The 22643-nt window shown below is 38.8% G+C and overlaps 1 protein-coding gene across 4 annotated transcripts in view; it reads left to right on the forward strand.

Annotated features, from left to right (window-relative positions):
- Positions 1 to 22643, forward strand: part of vil1 (villin 1) — a 120637-nt gene that overhangs the window by 68382 nt on the left and 29612 nt on the right. For all 4 annotated transcript variants that reach the window (XM_062457382.1, XM_062457378.1, XM_062457380.1 and 1 more), the window contains 8 exons: positions 111 to 221; positions 584 to 789; positions 1146 to 1224; positions 1411 to 1509; positions 17608 to 17761; positions 17971 to 18071; positions 18277 to 18414; positions 18576 to 18734. In XM_062457382.1, coding sequence (XP_062313366.1) covers positions 111 to 221; positions 584 to 789; positions 1146 to 1224; positions 1411 to 1509; positions 17608 to 17761; positions 17971 to 18071; positions 18277 to 18414; positions 18576 to 18734 — 1047 coding nt within the window. The remainder of the gene's footprint in view (positions 1 to 110; positions 222 to 583; positions 790 to 1145; positions 1225 to 1410; positions 1510 to 17607; positions 17762 to 17970; positions 18072 to 18276; positions 18415 to 18575; positions 18735 to 22643) is intronic.

The raw sequence follows: 22643 nt of genomic DNA on the forward strand, positions 1-22643 counted from the left end.
AGCTTTCACGTGACTGGCTGTTGGAGCAATCCATCCATAAAGGGTAATACACAGAGTTACATTGTTATAATAATTGTCCCATTAATACTCACCCTTATCTCTTTCCAAAGGTGGATATGACCTGGAGTAGCTTCAACAAGGGGGATGTATTCCTACTAGATCTGGGCAACCTCATCATCCAGTGGAATGGACCCAGGAGCAACCGTCTGGAGAGACTAAAGGTAAAAGGGTATTTTGGGTGAAACAAAAATCAGTCCATTCATTCCATTCAAACACAGCGTATACATTAGGAATGCCTAGGTGTTTAAACAAAAGCATGTATTCTCAAGTTTTTTTTGTTATTACCTGGGTCAATAATAATGAGGGTGCAAAGCATAGAATGTGTAGGGCAGTTTGTTTCTTGTTGTCTTTTAAAGTAGTAAACCATTGTTTAAAATATGACTGCAAAACCTTGGTTTGCAATTTTGACCTCTCATTAGTCCTGGGGTACTGTGTAACCTTTGATTCAAAGCAAATGTAGATGTAGTTGTGTGTCATCAACATAGCAGTTGACGTTCATGACTATGGTCATTGTTTACTTTAGGGAATGAATCTTGCCAAGGATATCCGTGACAGGGAAAGAGGTGGCCGGGCACAGGTGACTGTTGTAGAAGGAGATGACGAGAAGGCATCGGAGGAGACAATTAAACTGATGAAAAAGCACCTTGGAGAAAAACAAGACATCAAGGATGCCATCATACCCGATGACATAGTGGATGACAAGCTGAAGTCCAGTGTGAAACTCTTCCAGTGAGTTCTGGTTCATTATTGCTCTTTATTCTCTCCAAGAATAAGTAAAAATCCATTCAAACTCGTAACATATCAGAAACCTCAAATGTTTGCTATAGGTAGATATTGTCATAACTTTTGTAACACATTTAAAAACAAAGTTAATAGTATAATCATGCGAACCAGCACGGTAGTGAACCCAGACTGTCCCACCACATCAACCAAAATCGCCCAAATACGTATTACCAAGAGAGCAAGTTAGTGCAATAGTATGTGCCAAGAGAGTAAATGGTGCTTCTAATCAGTTATTAGCTAATGGGCAATCTTGCATTCCAACTGTCATGCTAAGTGCAGCCTGACTCTTCCCCAACCCACAGTATCTCAGATGCCCAAGGAAACCTGGTGATTCAGGAGGTGGCTGTAAAGCCCCTGACACAGGACCTGCTCAATCACGAGGTGAGCCACCATGTCAACAAGCTCAATAATGTGTCCTTGCACCTTTATCAGTCGATCAATCTGTTTATATTTCTCCTACTTCCTCTCAAAGAAAATATGTTTCATGGGCTCTCACATACACTGGACAAAATGTTCTGAAAATTCAAATTTGCAAACCTAAAAGGAATCTTCAATTGATTTCCTTAGGACTGCTACCTTTTGGATCAAGGCGGTATAAGAGTCTTCATTTGGAAAGGAAAGAAGGCCTCAAAGACAGAGCGAAATGGGTCATTGGATAAAGCAGAAGTGAGACACCATGACACGCATGACACATTGTGAAACAGTTGCACACTTTCTTTCATATTTTAATTGATATCCCTTTGCTGTCCTCTGGAGGGTATTCAGGATGATTAACACTAGAAGTGCCGAGCAGGAGTCATTTGAACCCAGTGAAGATAAAAAATGTTTTATCTTTGCACTCGATCAAATTCCAGGACCCTACTTTCTTGACTTTTTCTAATATGTGTGTTTTATCACCCGGCATTTTTACATTTTCAAAATCACACCAGGGAAAGCAAAATAAAGGCTATTTTGCTCAAGTTTTGGTTTTATTGCACATTCAGCCATTTTTTCCCCTGCCTTTCAAGGCTGCAATTCGCCTTTCTATCAGGAGATGTTGCAAGGGTTCCCTTGCACAAGTCTGTCATTCAGACAAAGGTTATGCAGCCTAAATAAGATATGTCTAGCATAATATGTATAGTTTATATATAGCCTATAATTACGTGCAAAAAGATGACAAAGATTTTTGTGAATTCTATGAAGTGCATTACCTTCACATGGGCGTTTGTGTGTTGATTGGTAAGCGCAATTCTTATGTCTTGACATAGCGGGATCAAGCATTGTAATTGTCAAATGCTAGTATGTTTATTAAAGCAGATAAACATAGCTAATAAATGAATTTTGCATATTCACACATGAGCAAAACAAATCATATTATATGATTTGCAACTATTTTGCACATGGTATGCTAAACCATTTATGTATATAATAAGGTAGGCCTTATAAAAGGAGATGATGGCATGGGTGGGGGCTTTTATGATGATTGAATTCGCAATAGTGTAACCGATCGTTCTTGAAGGCTTATGAATTATAATAATTAGAGACACGGACAGACTATGGGCTCTGTAACTCCTCGATTCGGCCGGCCACACTTTATTTTCTCAATTCTCTTCGCAAAGACTTTGTCCTTCACAATGAAACATTTTCTAATACTACCTGCCTAACATTATAACTCAATAAAATGGAGAGTGCGAGACCGTGCGAGACCGTAAGCGAAAACGTTTTCTCTAGCTGTATGTATCAGAATGGGATGCTTGGGATGTTGGGTAACTGGATTTGAGTAGACAACGTTGAAAGGAACTGTTGAGACCAAATGCGTTGATACACTGCACAATCGAATTAGAAGGGAGGGATGGGATATTCAAACAGTCGGAAAGATGCATTCATGGTTTACCACCAAAAAAAAAGAAATCCTTTGCACAATACAATACCCGAGATTAGCCTTATTCTATTTAGTCCGTAGATGTAAAGGGAACAAAACGTAGGCTATTCTAAATGATCTGTCAGCCAGTTGTAGTAGATGGGTCGCCTACTTGATTTATCAAATGCAACTTTAGTTTTATATGCGCTTCTGCCCTTGCGTAACCCACCATCCACCCTTGAAACTGGAGTCCCAATGTTGCAGTAATAGCCTAAATAAAAACCAAAATACACACTCAGCCAGTATGATATTATCCATTGCCTATTATAGGCTACACTGCCTGTCTTGTCATTCCGAAATTGGTTAAATTAGGCTAATCATCAAGTAAGCCTATAGCCTAGAATTTCCAAATAACACATTGCTCTCATTTTTGCAATACTTGGACCGTGTCCTTACAATAAATGAAGAACGTTACATGTTTTACCAGTATAACTGGATCTAATTACACCATTGAATGTTTATGGTGTCCTTGTGTCCCTTTTACCTTTGAATGGTGACAACAACGCAATCTTGTCAGCCAACTATAAAATGTTGATCATGTCGGGCTACTATATAGACCAACTGTCTAACCCACAACATGTTTAACATCCTTTAACCAATAAATTACATTTTGATGAAAGGTTGAAGGGCTGGACAACAAACTCTAATTAAACTAGAGAGGGTACAATTTCTGGGGAAATTGTAGGGTGTGCTTTCTTGGGTCGGTTGCACAGGGGTCCGTTTTTTAACGACATTTTTACAACTGATATTTCTGTATATTTTATTTAAAAATGCATACTTATTATTTATAAAGATTACATAGATTTAAAAGCATCTTTTTTTTGCTGCTCATTTACAACTCAAAATACGAGTGAAGTGTAGAATGAAATAGATGTCTTCTCATTTCCCCTGCAAGAGGCAGCCTCATAGCTGAATCAAAACGAATACATTTGGCAGACCGGTGTAAAAATTGACCTAATCTCTCTAAACGTCCTTTTAAGTTTTTCCTTTCTCGTGATATTTTCAGGCATTTAGCCTACTCATATTGCATTCATTCACTAGAGAGCAGGGATGTAGTGGGGGCTAAACGCACGTAAACGCCGTTTATGCACGCGAAATTGGGAAATAGCGTTTATTCACCTCTAAATTGCGGAAATTGCGTTTATCCACCTCTAAATTGCGTTTATGTGCGTTTACGAACATCCAAGTTCCCTGCGCCTCGTATTCTGCCATTGGAATAATCCTAAATAAATTTGGTGTAATTTTAAAACACCAAAAACTTCATATTTCATATTGTTGAACATACGCTGTAGTCTGAATCCTTTCATCTGTGCTGTAACCCCTGTCTGTGACCCTCCAATCAATGCGTTGCGGCTGCGGCGGCGACACCAATCAGGATCCACGAAGTATGTAAACGCATACACGTTGTGGATTAAAGGCCAATTTATACTTCTGCGTTTTTACGGAGACGGAGACAGGGAACACCCTCTCCGTCAAGGAACGCCCTCTCCGTGCCCTCTCCAAGCCCCTCGGAGAGCTCTACGTGCACCTCCTGATTTTCCTGACTATCCGTCCGTCCATCATTTTACGGATACCCCTTGGCTGTGATTGGTCCGTATTAAGAACCGCTTGCGTCAAGGGCGGGGGCGGGGTTGCCGTGACCAACAAGACGGAACAGAATCCTTTGACCGCCATTGCTGTAAGTTTACAATTCATATTTCAGCTAAACACTACATGTAAATCAGCATCTGAATTAAAATGTGACAAGAAATGGGCAATGTAGTTGCTGAAAATGGGGTTATTTTATTGATGAAACGGCTCATTTGTAAATTTGCTCTGACATTTCGATAACCTAGCTAGCATCGCAGTGCAGCGCCACCTACTCTTCTGGCGGTGAATTGTTTTCAGCACCCACAGCCTTCGGAGTACTATAAATTCAACCAATCTGTCCGACTCCGTCCGTCCGTCTGTCCGTAACGGAGTCGGAGAAGTATAATTTGGCCTTAAGGCCGAAATATGCTTCTGCGTCTCCGTTTACGGATGGGCGGGCGCACGGATACGCACGGATACGGACGGATACGGACGGATAGACTTCGTTTATGGTTCTCCGAAGGCTGTGGGTGCTGAAAACAATTCTCCGCCAGAAGAGTAGGTGGCGCAACGTTTTTTTGTAAGTCGTCGTGGAGTGTTTATTTACCTAGGTTATCGATAAGTCGGAGCAAATTTACAAATTAGCCGTTTCATCAATAAAATACGCACATTTCTCGTCACATTTAATTCAGATGCTGATTTACATGTACTGTTTAGCTGGAATATGAATTGTAAAAACTTACAGCAATGGCGGTCAAAGGATTCTGTTCGTCCTGTTTATCATGGCAACCCCGCCCCTGACGCAAGCAGTTCTTAATACTGACCAATCATAGCCAAGGGGGTATCCGTAACTATCCGAAATTACGACGGATAGTTAGAAAATTCAGGAGGTGCACGTCGAGCTCTCCAGGGCTCTCGGAGAGGACGTTCCCCGTAGAGGAGGGTGTTCCCATGTGTCCGTTTTTTGGAAAACGGAGAAGCATATATCGGCCTTTAGTGAATGCAGTATAACATTTGGAACATCTTTTGTTAAAATTCACTTAATCTAAATAAGGTTCATTTCAACTCTGTTACACCAGTTTAGCTTGCTAACGCAAGAGCATAGATAGAATGTGTGATGATTTAGATTATTGGCAATGGGGCTAACGAGTTATTTCATGTTCCTGACTGTGTTTCATTCGAATAAATAACCCGTAGGCTACATGTAAATCTACAATTCAAGGTGCATGTTTATCCAAATATTTGTCAGGTTATTTTTTATCTCGCTAACTGAAGCTGAGTTGAATCACGATATAGTTTGGTTGCTAAACTGTCAATCCAGTTTGCTTCGAAAACAGACGTGGAAACAACTAACGTTATCATTTCAAATGATATCTAGTCAATCTGTTGAAAACAGTGTTGTGTAGACACAATAGATTTATTTGTACGTTTTTATTTCAAGTCTCCACCTTCTTGTTTCAGTGAGTGCTGTTGGCCGTGTTGTGTCTTTGCTCAGCGCGCAGCTCATCTATAGACCAATTATTTGTTTGTAAACATTCGGGATGCGCGCGCAATGTGGTTGCAGAAAAACGGGAAAGGATAGCCTTTATAATGGCTAGAGAAGTGCACGGATTATACAAATAGTTCAATTTAAAAAGGTAGAGGAGGACAGCCTTTAAGAGAGAAAGCGATTCCCCATTGATCTGCCACATCAGAATTTTGATTTGGGTTACGAAAGTCTTGAAATTTGAGTGAGAATGTCGCCCGGTAGACCGCATAGTCTTAGGCGGCAGCCATGCCTTCACGTCATGTCACAAAGTTCATAATTTTACAGTTTTACAGTCAATTCTACACCTAAAAAGGGCAGCTTTCAAGAGATATGGGAATTCTGCTTTTAGCCAGCTGGTCTGAATATTTTTGTGATTTGTGTAAAACTGAATGAGACTGCGTCCCCGTTACACTGTTTTGACGTTGTTAGCCTCGACTCGGGTCGCTCACTGGCAGTGTGCACAATGTTGTATTTCACTCCATTCTACACTATAAACGTCAGGGAGGACTGCCTTTTGTAGATACAAGCCTACTGAAGTTAGCCAGCATCTCGGATTTCTTTAACCAAGCCTGTTTCATTCATCATTTGCCTGAGAAAGCGACCTCCGTTAGCCAGGCTAGTTTTGCCAAAGCCAGCCGAGTTTTGCCCGTTCACTCCATTCTACACTAAAAACGTCAGGGAGGACTGCCTTTTGTAGATACGAACCTGCTGAAGATAACCAGAATCTCGGATTTCTTTAACCGAGCCTGTTTCATTCGTCATTTGCCTGAGAAAGTGACCTCCGTTAGCCAGGCTAGTTTTGCCCGATCACTTGGTCAGGCTATTTAAAGGTATCGGGGTCAAGTGACTTTTGTGCATGGACAAATTAAACGTAAATGTACTTGTCCTAAGGACAAGTGCCTCAAAAAGTTAATGTCAAGTCCTGAAATCCAGTGGCCAGAGATATATGATGACCTGATCGACACTCCAAGTGTATTATACCCGGGAGAAGTTTATTTCATGTCTTTTGCATCCGACATGCGCAGTTGAGCATGCTTGACAGTCGTGTGACGTAGGGTGATAATTGGTCTATATATTCATGAGCATACCATAAAAGGAGAAAACCTAGCGTTTTTCCCGGGAAAATTTCAGAGGATGTATCAGGGAGCATAGAACAGCACCCGGGCTATTTTCAGCCCAACCAATGTTACATACCCTATTCAGAGACCTTAAGGAACAGTGTGAAATACCCCCAAAAAACAGTCAATTACCCCTTTAAGAGGTTACAATGGGCCTCATTCACCAATATCTTCCTAAGTTATTTCTTAAATTTGTTCTTAAGAAAGTTCCTAAGAAAAATCTACGTGTGATTCATGACGTGTTCCTAAACAGCAGAATTGTTCGCAGGTGTGGTCTTAGAATGATGAATACCAATATTTCATCAATTGAAAGCTTGTGCCCCGTTGCTCCTATTTAGCATAGGTAAACGCCCCGTTAATTCCCATAAAAGGGCATGAGATGGCAGGGTCGTGTGCACACTCAGAGAAATTTCAAAAATTAAGTCTTAGTTAGGCCTTTGTTGGCCTATGGTTATTATCGTCATAGCTGTGTATTCAGCTATGACGATATGACCACTTGAGTTGAGATAAAGAGACGCATCTGTTCACACTGATTTCAATAGAAGATATATTTTTACAATGTCCATGGATCAATCTTAGTATTTTTATGAAAACATGTTTTAAGTTGTGATTTACCACCACTGCCCCCTAAACTAGGGTGACCAGACGTCCTCTTTTACCCGGACATGTCCTCTTTTTGAGACCTAAAAAATGAGTTCGGCAGGGATTACAAAATCGTCCGGAATTTTGCCTCGTCGGATATTTGTGTTTCTCTGGGTCTTTCACAAACTAGTTATTACACCCTTACAAGTTTTGGAAAGGGTATCTCCCTAATGTTCCACCTTCTTGCGCGAGCTCTGACTGTAGAGAGAACTGTCATTGGTCGACCGCCTCTCCCCCCCCCTCCCCCGCGACGAAGGAAGTGTCCTCTTTTTCTCAAACTCAAATCTGGTCACCGTAACCCCCCCGCCACCCGTCCCTTATTTTTATGTATTAAAGGGGCCAACCCTAGCTGTATCTGGAGAAGGGCGCAGAACTGATTAAGTGAAAGATAAATGGTTTAACTTTAATCTGAATTCAGAAGCAAAAAAAACATATTTCAAAACATAGCCTAGAAGACAGTTGACTGTTACAAATATCCATGAGGACTGCTCTTGGTAGCCTAAAGCATCCCAACAGGTAGGCTACTCATCACTCTGCAAATAAATCGGTATGGTCACGGAAGATGCGTTGCCTCCTCAGGGCACGATCCGCAGAATTTTGCAGCAGCAATAAATACGTGTGATGTTGTCCTAGTGTGCGGAATAAGCCTACTTTGGGCCTATAAATACTGTGATAAGTCACTTATTGTTGGATGGCAAGGTTCCCCGTTAACATAATTTATGTGAATTGAAGGCCAAGCAAGGCTAGTTTATTTATATAGGCCTAGCACAATTCATACACAATGGTAATTCAAAGTGCTTTACAAATGAGCCGAAGTGCAAGTGTAGTGTTTATTTATTAAAACAAATAAACATAATTATGTGTAAAATAATGAAAATTATTAGTTGCAAAGTTATAAAGGAGAGAAATATTCAAATTTAAATTAGAACGGACGAAAACGGTAGAACTACTTATTTTGCGAAAAACATGTCAGCTTTCAATTGTGTGTAAGAGTGCTCTTGGGTGTGCGTGAATTCTGTTCTTACCTAACAACAAATTCCAAATAAGAAAACATTGATGAATGCCAGAATATTCGTGAAAACTGCGTAATTTGGTTTTTAAGAACAAATTAGTTCTTAAGAACATTTGGTGAATGAGGCCCAATGTTTTTGTGGCAAAAAGTACCTTGTGTCCACAAAGGGAACTCAGTGCTAAAGTCACAACGTCAGCACACATTAGCAATGATGCATGGATACGACGTGCATAGATGTGCTGTTGTACAGCGAGTATCGTATCGTGCAGTGGTGTACTACCAGCATCATACACAAAAGCAAATCAAGACTTGTACAGTAAGTAATGTCACATTAAATAATGTATTTAAACTCAAGCTTGTGTGGTGCGTCGCTGTCTTCAATGCCACAGCCCAAACTTTATGTCAAAAGAAATGTTTCTCATTTCCGGCGCATTCAAACAATCCCCTCAGTGAAGTTTGGTTAGCAACAGCAGCTAGCTTGCTCGTAGCACAATTTACCGGGGTCAGCTTCTCCATGCAGGGCTCTAGACTGAGGCCAAATGGTTGCGTTTGGCATTGTTACTGACAATGATCGCTTGCAGAAAACTTCTTTTGAATTAGCCATTTCCCCTTAAATAAATGTCAAGCTTATTTACATTTACATTACATTTATGCATTTACGTTTTTGGGGGCATATTTTCAGTTAGCAGATGGTACTGTTTGAATCGCGATTCCATCTGAAATACTGCCGGCGACAACGTTAGAATAGCTTGTTTCAAAGGGGGTTCAGCTTGTTTAAAAGGGGTGTAGCGGGGTTTGCACGGTTAAGATTAGAAATACTTAATTTATAATAAAGTATCTAGTTCTTGGGGGCACCACCTCTTATTTGTTAAAGGCACAGAGGAAACCTTATTTAACCTTATTGAATAATAGCCTTCGTAATAATCAGTAAAATCTTAAGTAGTGAATTCTATGAAAGTAGGGAAGATCAGATAACGTGAGAGATACGTGAGTATTATACACAATGATTTATTTAGGAAAATGTAATTATAATGAACAAATACCAGATAAGTTATGGATTAGTTTGGCTAGAGTAGTACAGTAGGCCTAGATTCTAATGAGAGCGAGCTACACAATGGCTGTGTAGAGCGCGTGTTAAGGGGGACGGGAGAGAGAGTGAGAGAGAGGTAGAGAGGAAGAGGTAGGCCTCTATAGTAACAATGGACGATCAATGGCAACTGACCTAACGATGGTTAGGTTAAATCATTTGTAAAAATACAATCAAACATCAACAATTAAATCACAACATGCCAATATGTCACAAGTAAGAAATATTGCAAATCGCAGTTAGTTTTGTCGGTTTGAAGAAAGGAGTCAATGGTTCGTTATGTCCAACGAACAGGTGTCAAAAGTATTCACATTCATTACTCAAGTAGAAGTATAGATACTAGGGTTTAAAAAGTTCCAATTCAAGCTTTTTACTCAAGTAAAAGTATAAAAGTACTGGTTTCAAAACTACTTAAAGTATAAAAGTAAAAGTAGTAAGGGGAAAAAATGCCATTAACCCTTGTGTTATCTTCGGGTCATTCTGACCCATCAGTCATTAGGTGCGTTCGACATGAACTGACTTCATGCAGCGCTGCAGCCGGCTGCAGGCGGCTGACTTGAAACAGTGAATTCTGGTTAGACTTTTTGTCCGACTTGAGACGGCACCGAGGCTAGGTCACTGTGACGTAGCCATCAAAGTACCGTGAGATCGATTCGAGAACTGCCGGCTGTGTAGCCGAGCGCATTTTCTCAAGAGCAACTGCAAGGGTTCTAATGACGACACAGCTATTTCATGATTGGCCAGACTCACACATGACAACTTTGACGCATGTTTTGTAATTATTCTGACACCTTCAGTTTCGCCAACGCTCAAATCCGGACCAAACTGTTTAATTGAATAAAAAATGTGTTGAAGAAAGGGTTTTAGTCCGCCTCTTCACTAACGGAAAGACTAAGTTTAATTATAAATAAAGTAAAGTAAGCAAACAGCGCTTGATCGGCCATGACTGACGTCAACGCAGCAAACCACGAGAAGCTGGAATGTTTCCGACTTTACAGAGCCGTTTTCAACTCCTCCCCGACTGCAAGCGGCTACTATCGCCGGTCGTTTCATGCAGCCGCAGTCCATGTCGAACGCACATATTGTGACCCGCCGTTGTATTGCGACAACTTTACCGCATACAAAAACAAAGTGAAGCATTTTCTTTTAACCGTCGGGCTGTCTCAGACCCCCCACATTGCGAAGATTAAAAGAAAATGCTATTTATTTGTTTTTGTATTGGGTAAAATTGGGTAAACACAACGATGGTTCGTTGTGAACCTTTGGGTCATGTGACCCAAAGGCAGCACAAGGACAAAAGCTTAGGCACAGGGGTCTATAATGCACGACCCCACCTCCCCCCCAAAAAACATTTTTCCAAAAGCCATAATGACTTGTTATATTGAAATGTTAATGTTGAAAAATGTGGGCTGCACCAGTTTATGCCCATTGAAAATGAACGCATTTTAGTACAATGCAAATACATTAAAGAACCATATATGTGTAGCCTACTACTAAGCATTAACATGTGTTTCATGGAGCGGAAGATATGATGACTAGTTGCCTATAAGTATTGTAATGCTGCAAAAAGTCAAACTTCAGAGACATGTTATCAATAGCCTTCATTCAAATTAGACGGCGAGTTTGTGAAAGCCTTTAGCTCGTGGTAGCCTACTTGGATGCGCAGAGCTTGCAGCGCATTCGAAAGGAGTTGTTTTTGATAATAAATGACCATTTGAAAAATAGCCAGGGAATTGGCTATAAAATGTTGAGCAACCCCCCCCCCCCCCCCCGTTTGAAATGAACGAATGACTCGAAAAAAGATTTGTTCATTTTGCTGAACGAGATTCAAAGAACCGAATCAGTAAAATGATCCGAACTTCCCATCACTACTGCCACGGACATCTTCGTAGGCTACATACGTCTGCTATTTCCTTGCTGGAGTTTTACGTGATTTTGTGTCATGTCCAGGTGATGGATCATGTATAAACCAATAGGGTGTTGGAATGGTATATGTTTATACTTCTCATCCAACCACAATCAAATTCACTCTATCCGGATGGCGCGTTTTTTCTGGATAGTTTTTTTTGTGTGTTTTTTTGAACGATGACAAGCCGGAATGAAAACAAGCCGAACTGAAATTGGAGTAACGAGGCTATTTTTAAAATGTAAGGAGTATAAAGTACAGATAACTGCGTGAAAATGTAAGGAGTAGAAGTAGAAAGTCGGCTGAAAAATAATTACTTCAGTAAAGTATAGATACCCACAATTTCTACTTAAGTAAGGTAACAAAGTATTTGTACTTCGTTACTTGACACCTGTGCCAACGAATAGAAGTTGGCAAGTTAAGAGGAAAGTCAGAAATGACGCGTTTCACTTCAGTTATTCCTACGAACAAGCGGGGGTTTTATACTCCCCAAGGAAAGAGGGGTATCCTTGTAAAGGTGAATTCCTGATTGGTCAGTTACTCCCCATCTGGGCGTCATCCTGAGATCTGCCTAGAGGTGTGAAGTGGCTGCTAGCTTTGAGTTCCGTTATTTCAAATGTCCATGGAATGCTTAAACTTCAGAATATAACAATACAACATTCATAAATGGTTTTGTTAGTATGACACAATTATTTTGATATCAAGATTGACTGACTTAACTATACCTGAAGGGAAGTTTTAATCAAACATCAATTAACAACGTTCTAAGTAAATGAGAAAAGCACACATTATAACACACCGACTACTGTCATTGAAATAGTGTCCATGAGCCACGTAGTCCTTGAGAATATGTTTGTAAATCCACAAAAGAAAGTTCTTCCTTATAAATCCTTTGCCAGATACTGAGGCCATGTGGCCTCTGTTCTTGACCCCATGCTGGGCCAGAACCTTTGAAGCTCCTGCTCTGGGAGATAAGGACAAAAGGGGGAAGACCCTTTCCTTGTCGGGGGTAGGAGAAAGGTGTGATGGTACCGTGCTTTGTCTGTTGACTCTCTGCTACAGGGGGTTCGTAATGAATGAATGAATGCAATATGAGTAGGCTAAATGCTTGAAAATATCACTAGAAGGGAAAAACTTAAGGTCACGTTTAAGTCATAGAGGTTAGGACAATTGTTCCACCGGATTGCCCATTATCTTCGTTTGATCCAACTTTTCAACTGAGACTGCTATAGCTTATCACAATTCCCTCTTGCAGGGGAAATGAGAAGACAACCGTTTCATTCTACACTTCTATACAGGGGCGGTTTTAGGCACGGGCGGACCGGGCAGCCGCCCGGGGCGGCATTTTTTCATGTCACGTGGGGGGCGCACGAGTATAAAATAAATAAATAAAAATCTCTGCCCGCGAAGCGGTTTTCTCTTTTCTATCATTTCAATGTGTGGGGAATTGGCAAATTGGCGCCCCCTTCAGGCAGCTGCAGGCACCCCTGCTTGCTGAGAAGGTGTACAGAAGCAGTGTGAAAAAATGGGAGAGGGACAGACAGCTCATCTGACTGGGTCTCCCAAATGGAACAGACAATTAATAATATTATAAATATAGGCCTAAAGTTCCTGCACATTTTTGTTTTTTTTAATTGTGTGAAATGGCGAATTGAAAAAAAATGGGTATAGGCTAACTCTTACGTTTGTTAGCCTTTTTGCTATGATGCTTGCTATGCAACAACATTTCGGTTTTAACTCAACAAACACGAGATAACATTTCACCATAATAGTGTGCTTTGCAACAAAACTGTTACAAGTTCAGTTATTATTTATTTTCATTATTTAGGTTAGGCCCTGTAATTAGCCAACGGAATTTTCAAATCTGTAGGTAGTTTCAAAGACGAACATTTGCTTTTTGCTTCAACTATATTTCGTGACAAAGTAAGTAAGTAAGTAAGTAAGACTTTATTTATATAGCACATTTCATACAAGAATTATAGCTCAAGGTGCTTTACATAAAATCAATAAAAACAATAATACAAGTGATAAACAATTCAAACAAAAATAAAAATCCCAATAAGATCTCTGGTATAAGTATAGCTTAACGTCATAAGTAAAAGTGTTTCTCCCTAAAAGTTATATTAATATAGCATGTAATAACAGACATTTAGCGTGTAGCGTGGGGGGGGGGGGCGCGAAGGGCGTCTCGCCCTGGGTGTAATTCAATGTAGAACCGCCACTGCTTCTATATTGAATTGTAAATGAGCAGCATCAAATGTATGCTTTTAAATCTATGCAATCTTCATAAATAATAAGTACCCATTTTTATATCAAATATACAGAAATATCAGTTGTAAAAATTACAGTTAATAAACTGACCCATCTGACACAAGCAAGCACACCCAAGGGTACAATCTGTACCCTCTCTAGTTTCAAATGTAATTCTCTAACTTTGTTCATGATACAATATCTAAAAGGAACAAGCCATGCCCTATGCCAATAAATATTAGAAAAATGAGAATTCCAGATTTTTTTTCCACAAGGTGTTATATTCTTTGAATTTAGAAAGCATTTTCTAATTTGCCTATTAGTACACTTACTGCTCATAATATCAATACCGTTTATATGAAGAGTCTAATTAAATCCAGGAACTTCATTTAGTTTTTTATAACCTTTCATTAATTCTAATATGCCAGTCGGTATAGATTCTTAGATTCGAACTATATTCTTTGAACGTTTTCGGGAATGCCTTCTCTCTGAGAAAGGATTCATAGTTAAGTAATTGGCTATTACAATCAACAACAAAAAAAGAAGATCATATCTTTATCAACCCATTTATGCAAATAGAGTGACTTGTTCCCTTTAGTGATGCATTCATTATTCCATAAAATAGATTTCCCCAAAAAATTAATACCTCCTACACTGCCAAAAATGTTATTGGGGATAAAATACCATAAAGACTCTGGTGCTCTCAAACATTCCTTAGACCATTTCACCTAAAAGGTGTAATTCAAGTCCCAAAAGTCCAGGGGCCTCATGTATAAATGTTGCATTTATGGGAGGAGGCAGTGGCTCGTTCACGTGCGGTTAATCTCACGTTGATTGTGATTTATAAAGGATAGGGGGGAAGGCCCTGGCGTACGACCGGTTTCATGCATGTGAATAGTTCTGTGCGTAGGTACTTTTCAAGTTTTGGCCGTACGCCATCTTCTGGTATGAAAGCTGCGCAATCTTTTATACATGAGGCCCCAGAAGTTCAAATCCACCTTCATCCTTAGAACCAGAGAGCACCGCTTTTTTTAGATGATGGTGCCTGTTTTTCCATACAAAGTTTGTAAACATGGTATTTATGTCTTTACATGTTGAATCATGGACATTGAGAGAAAGGGCAGGGTAGACAAATCTTGAAATCCCTTCTGCTTTAGTCAAAAGAATCCTTCCCAAAATAGAAATGTCTCTTTGAAGCCATAAATTCCATGTGGTCCTTGCAGACTTTATTTTACACATTTCTTAACAGGTATATTAAAAGAAATTCCTCTTCAGTCTGATACAAACATAAGATTTCACATTTAGATTTGTTAAGTGTTAAACCCGAAGCAGCTGAAAATGGGTCAATTAGGGTTATAGCATATTCAATCTAATGTTTATCACTCAAAAAGAGAGCTGTATCATCCGCTAGTTGAGTTCATCTAATTTCCTTACCAAAAATAGACAAACCTTTAATAAAAGGATTATGTCGAATATGTAATGACAATAATTGAACCACCAAGAATGGTGAAATAGGACAGCCCTGGTGAACTGATCTCAGTACAGGAAATCTTTTTGTGGTGTTTGGATATAATATCACAGAGCTGTCAATATTTTTATAAAGCATTTCAACTGTAGATATAAAATGTTGTCCGAAATAAAAAAATCTGCAGTGCTTTGAGTAAAAAATAAAAAAGGGTTCTACCGTATCAAATGCTTTATAAAAGTCAAGAAATACTACCAGTGCATCAGTATTGATGTTATCAGAATAGTCCAACAGGTCGAGAACAAGTCTTATATTAGAGCTAATGTGATGGTTAGACATAAAGCCTGTTTGTGTTTCATTTATTATCTCATGAAGACCTCTTTTTAACCTTTTAGCAAACATTAATGATAACATTTTGTAGTCAATATTTAAAAGAGTAATAGGTCTCCAATTTTCTATCAATAAGTGATGTTTATATTAAACCTTGCTTCATACTCGTGGACATTTCCTTTTTTAAAGTGCAGTGTTTGAATAAATCAAATAGAGGATTTTTAATGGTTTCCCAAAAATGCAAATAAAATTCGACTGAAAGCCCATCATTAACCTTAGATTTTCCTTTTTTCATTGAACTCAGCCTCTGAGATTTCCACTTTAGTAATGGGATGTTCACATTCCATTTTAAAGTGTTCAGATATAGTTTGTGTAAATTATTTAACCCTTGTGTTATCTTCGGGTCATTCTGACCCATCAGTCATTGTGACCCACCGTCGTATTGCGACAGATTTACCGCATACAAAGACAAAGTGAAGCATTTTCTTTTAACCGTTGGGCTGTCTCAGACCCCCCACATTGCAAAGGTTAAAAGAAAATTATTTTAATTTGTTTTTGTATTGGGTAAAATTGGGTAAACACAACGATGGTTCGTTATGAACCTTTGGGTCATGTGACCCGAAGGCAGCACGAGGGTTAACTGACTCAACAAATCTATCACAATCACCAAATTGAATATTTGATATATTGCTATAAAATGTACCAACATATCTTGAAATGTCTAAAGAATTAGAGGCGATGTTATCATTAATTTGATTGTACAGGTCTCGTTATGAACGCATGCGTTGTGTGACTTCATGGCGACGTGTGACGTTCTGATGTCCTGATGTTTCTGACCATGGCTAGCTAGTTAGCCACCGTTAGCTTCACTTTTCTCCACAAAAACTTAAACTATACCATAACCGTCAAATGGAACGTTTGTGGGAATACAAGCAACGCAATCGGGACCAAGACCAACATTTTGATATCAACATTGTCTATGTAGTGCAAATATTCAAGTTTTTTTAGCGGTGGGAAAATAATAACAATAATAATAAATGTGAGATAACAATAGGTTGTGCTCTTGCCAAAGGCAAGCACACCCAATTATTTTTTTAATGTAACATATACACACACAGATGGTGGAAGATTTAAATAAAAGTATATACGTGAAACCAGATAAATGTAGGACCTAATCTTTTACTAAATCGCAGAAGTGTAGTAGCAGGGCTCTCAAGTTTTATCAAAAGTTTGGCGTGAGATTACCATACCGTGTTTCTTATTGTCTAGTTCCAGCTAACCTGTTCCAGCCAATAGCCTAAAGTTTGACAGTAACATTAAATAAATCTGATATATGTGGGGTGTCACAGGACTATAATAAACACTCCTACAAAAGTCAGATTATATCTCAAACCCTGGCCACTATAGATTCACTATTGTGAATTACACCTGTGGTCAACATTTCTCTTTAATTCATACTGTGTCAATATGGAAGGTCGTGAGTATAGTCTCCATACAGTCAGGATATATGGTCATGCGGACAGAAAGCTCCTGCTGGAACCCTCGTGACTATCATAGATTAATATGGATTCACAGAGCCAAGCTTGTCGACATACATGTACGTGCTGGGGTGGTTGCTGGCATTAATGATCAATTTGAGAACACAGTGTCTGATACTTCTGAGAACACCAGGAGGCATACATCTAAGGCATACTTTGAAAATTAGTTTGTTTCCCACAACAATACCTTTACACTAACATTGTAGATAATTAAGGGAATAATCTTACTCTACCATAACTGTGCTTTGGTACAATTATATTATTATTGTCAAACATAGCAGAAAGTAGTCAGTGGTAAATGTTCAGGAAGCTACTAGTGTTTCAAACTATATCAAGAACTACAACAAAGCCCTGAAATGTATAGCCTATGTATTTTTTTTATTTATTGTCCTCACTGATTGCTATTCTTGGTATTATAGGCATACAAAAAGGCAAAGTGCTACCCTCCCTCAACTTACGTGGAGACAGTGAATGATGGTTCAGAATCTTCAGTTTTTCGCCAGTTGTTTCAAAAGTGGGTGGTGAAGGGACAGATTACAGGGATGGGAACCACCAACAGCCCAGGAAAAATTGGTAAGCAAACATTTTAGAAAATAATGTGTCAAAATAGCTAGTAACACTATAAACCTACAAATGTGGGTCTAACCCTAATTCAAATATTATTATTTTGGGTATAAAATTATTAAAACTGTTATATTTATCTGTACAATTATTATGTTATTGACCCTTTTTGAATGCTTATTAGTAATTATCTATTTTTTTCAATTATTCTTATAATGCAGCTAAGGTTGAGCAGGTCAAGTTTGATGCAACATCTATGCATGCAAGGCCTGACCTGGCAGCTCAGCAGAAAATGGTGGATGATGGATCAGGCGAAGCTGAGGTCAGAAACAACAACCAAACATTGTTGAAAACCTGAGATCTGGAATATCAATGTCATAGGTTAAAAGGCAAAAATCCTTGTTGAAACTAGTTAGTTTTTATGTGGATTTGGGGTATACTGTTGCATGTACATTTTTGTATCTAGGAATTAAGAACATTAACAACAGCCGCATCTTCTCAATATGTGATTTTCTTTCTCTAATAAGGTATGGAGGATAGAGGACAACGAGATGGTACCTGTAGAGAGGAAGTGGTTGGGTCACTTCTATGGAGGGGACTGCTACCTCATACTCTACAAATATGAAGTCAGCAGCAAGATCCATTACATCCTGTATATGTGGCAGGTCAGCATCCCATCATGGCTATGTTCCTTCTTCTAGTGTATTTGAATGTTTATACAATATGAAGGGTAGCCCCTTCAATTACATAATAATACAGAATGTTCCTGAACATGCCTTGGAAAGAACTTTTAACTGATCATATGCGGTTGATGTGATCAATGCAGGGTCGCCATGCAACCACAGCAGAGCTCACAGCCTGTGCTTTTCACGCTGTGGCCCTGGACCAGAAATACCATGGAGAGCCAGTCCAGGTCCGCGTACCAATGAGCAAAGAGCCACTTCACCTCATGGCTATATTCAAAGGAAAGATGGTGGTCTATGAGGTAAGTCACCCACTTTTAAACAAAATAGTCTATCTTAAATCTGTCTGCTGTTCTGAATTCACGACAAAAGTACACACATTTCATACGCTCTAACTTATCCTCTATCTTATATTGAAAGTGGTTAAAAATTAGGTTTTCTAAAAAAGTAATGCAGACGGAGAAGATTTTTGTCAGAATGGCTCCGTGAAATCGTCTTGATAAAGGATGATTTGCCTAACATGATCATATAAATATTTACATCATTAGAAAGCCCTAAATCTTGTCTTCAAAATGGTATAAACAGTTCAGGTATATTATTTGAAAAAGTCTGCATATTCAGGCAGGAAAGTGTTAAACAGTGTCAAAAATTGACGCCGTGAGAAACAGTTCTGTCAGTGCATGACGTTACAATTGAATTTGACTTGAACATTCTGAACCATTGAAACCCATTCATTTTTTTTAGCACTTTAAACTTTAATACCTTAAAAACTTAAAAGTTATCAATGAGAAAAGTAATAGCACACTAGAGCAGTTCAGACTTTATCAAATGAAGTTTGAACTGTGTTTCTAGCTTAAACGGTGTGAAAGGAGTAGGCGAGCAAAAAAAGTGGGAGGAAAATTAACAAATAAACTAGAAAGGTACATTTCCTGAAGAAAATGTGTGTGTTTGCTGAAAGCAGTTGAAACGATTGTTTTGATGGCTTGAATAGTGAAGAAGGTTTTACAAAAATTTTAAAAGAGGTATGTGCTTTAAAAACAAAATGGTGAGAAAAAGTGTTAAAAGTATATCTGTCATTGTTATGCATTGCGATATTTTCTTACTGTTGAAAATTGAGAAAAACCAGTGATGAAATGAGTATCTTATTGACTTTCATACATTTTTAATCGTTAAAAGTAGTGGTGGGCATAGATTAATTTTTTTAATCTAGATTAATCTCACTGTAATCTTGGCATTAATCTAGATTAAAATGGCTCATTTGAATTCTACCGAAGGCATTCAGAATGTGTGCTACCCAAATAATGATTAAAAGTAAGTAACGGGTTTCTCAAGCCAGGTGGCGCATTAGACCAGGGGCTCATCTCCTGTTTCCAAAATGCATCACAAACTGCTTGAGAAGGCTGTTCTACTATGATAATTGGTGATGAAAATAAATTATGTTCAATACGATTGTGTTTATTAACTGTTTATTAGATTAGTTAGCTTGGCTGATAGAGCTGTGCTGACGGGCTTGCCTCGGTTGCACTCAAACAGTAGGTTGACGACGACTCTTCCCCTGCGCTACATCAGTGCTTGGCCCGGCATCTTCCGCCTTAGCTAAGGGATGCTTTGCGTTTAGGTGGTATTTGAGACTGGAAGAACTCCTACAGTAAACTAATTCCGCATAGCACAAGGTGCAAACAACCTAGTCTTGTCGAGGTTTCCATTGGGAAGCTTCTTAAAAATACATTTTCCCTGAAGCAAACCAGGCGGTTTCATAGCTGCATCCATGTTAGCACGTCACGTTTGAAGTGATAATTTCATACACAAGGCATACAGACAGGTTCGAAGACTCGTTCTCGCCCCCTACAGTGCAATTCGGCTAGGTATACATCCGCGCTAAAATATCAAGGTGAAAGTCATCATAGCTTGCGTAGTATAGACCCAGCTCCCAACCCAACTTTGAGAATAGATTAACGCCAGCGTGTTAACGCCGATAACAGCCCACCACTAGTTAAAAGTAGTAAAGAATGAAAGATTGAGAAACAGAAAAAAGAAAAATGAGCAAATATAGTTAAAAGTAGTAAAGAATGAAAGATTGAGAAACAGAAAAAAGAAAAATTAGCAAATATAGTGATGAAGAGTATATTGCATAACAGTTATCAATATCATAGCAGACAAAAGTATGTCAGCAGTATGAAGGTGAAAAAAAGTGTTGCTTTGAAACCAAAATGGTGAGACAGTGTTAAAGTATATCTGTCATTGTTATGCATTGCAATATTTTCTCACGGTTGAAAAAGGAGAAAAAAGAGTGATGAAAAGGATATCTTATTTAATTTCATAAATGTTAAAGCGTTATGTTAGAGACATTTTATTTCATTCTAAACCTTTTACATTTTTAAACCCTTAGTATTAGTTAGACTTGTACACTTCTTATTTAAGATTCTTATATGTTTAATGTGTGCACCTTCCTGCCACAGTAAATTCCTTGTCTGTGTGATGTTTCTTGGCGAATAAAACCCATTCTGAAAAGTATTAATAATTGAAAGATGTAGAAACAGAAAAAAGTTTGAACAGTGGAACAGTGAAGAGCGTTGGCCAATCGGATTGGTTCCTTGTTTCTTGTAACGTAGCAACTATTGGTCATTGTCAACATTTCTAACCTAGAATCTAGGTTTTAGGTTCAAGATGAAGGAGAAACTAATCATGTGTGCCTGCACAACCAGTCCTGTTCAGACACTTAATTTAAAGATGACATCAAAATAATAATCCATAGTGCAGGGTTGCCGATGTTGTCGTTGTCCCTGGTGAGTTTTTTTAATTCAATCTCGTCACATTATGTGACTTTGTTGTGCAACTGGAAAAGCTAGCTACTCTAACTCAGAATGCTGCTGCAAAAAAAGCAGAACTATTGTGGGTGGTAAATAAGATCATGCTACATCTAGCCAGCGGATCATTTCTTGCAAGTGTGTCAAAGTGGTATTTTTACAGACTGTATTAACACCGTAGGCGTGAATAATGCATGCATCGTCATTGTCGTCCATCTTTAGCCGAAGAAGCTAGAGAGAGGATGCAATGGGAGATTTCCTACAGTAAGCTAGATACTGCTTCAAATTGAAAACGGAGACGATCTTTTGATTAAAGACAAGTTCCTTAACCTCTGTTGTCAATATCGCCGATAAAAAGTAAATACTGTTACGAAGCATTTGTTTGTAGGTAACGAACGGTAGACGTAGCTAGTTTCGCCGTTCTATGCCAGCTACAGTACTGTATGATGACAGTCGTAGCTAGCGTTGTAAGCACTCGTCACTAGAATGGCCATAACTTTAAAACAAAAGATCATATTTCAAATCTGTCTGCTGTTCTACATTGCCCACACAATTATGTATATATATATATATATATCAACTCTAACATGGCCTGTATCTTGTATTGAAAGTGCTCGAAAATTAGCTTGTCTAATGTATGGTGGACTGAGAAAACATATTTGTCAAAGCGGAGCGAGCGGATGTCGTGGGAGAATTCCTACTGTGTTAGATTTACTGCTTCAAATTGAAAACGGAGAATATATTTAGAGTAAGAACAAGTTTCTTAACGTCTGTGTTCAATATCGTCAACTAAAAGTAAAAACTTTTCAGTTACGAAGCTTTTGTTCGTAGTAACGCCAGCTGCAGTAAACCTTTCGTGACCCCGGTTTGGCTGTTCGTGACAGTCGGATATGACAGTGTTGAGCCTCGATTTTTGCAGATTTCTGTGAAACTTTCTTAAAGAAAAATAATCTAGCTAGATTATGTACACCCTAAATTCAATGTACATACCTTGTTTGGCCAATTTGGTCGATTGTGGAAAAAAGTAGAACCGTTTTTAGTTATGGAAAGCCATCGCGCTAGCTTGGAATTGCGTTATCCCACTCATCACTTCAGTGGTCATAACGTTTAAACAAAATAGTCTATTTTAAATCTGTCTGCTGTTCTGAATTCACGACAAAAGTACGCACATTCCAAACTTATCCTCTATCTTGTAGTGAAAGTGGTTAACCTGTTTACGCTCCTGTTTCGCCCGCGTGACAAAAATGCTGCCCCCCCTCCCTCAGTTACGACGCACTAAATTCTAACAAATATATTTTTTAGACGCTACACATGTTATACATCATTGGAAAGCTACGATTCTTGTGCTTCCATTGAAATAAACCAATTCAAGATCAAGTCGCAATAGCAAGCAAAGTCAACGTC

Source organism: Osmerus eperlanus, chromosome 3 (genome assembly GCF_963692335.1).
Source record: "Osmerus eperlanus chromosome 3, fOsmEpe2.1, whole genome shotgun sequence".
NCBI classification, from domain to species: domain Eukaryota; kingdom Metazoa; phylum Chordata; class Actinopteri; order Osmeriformes; family Osmeridae; genus Osmerus; species Osmerus eperlanus.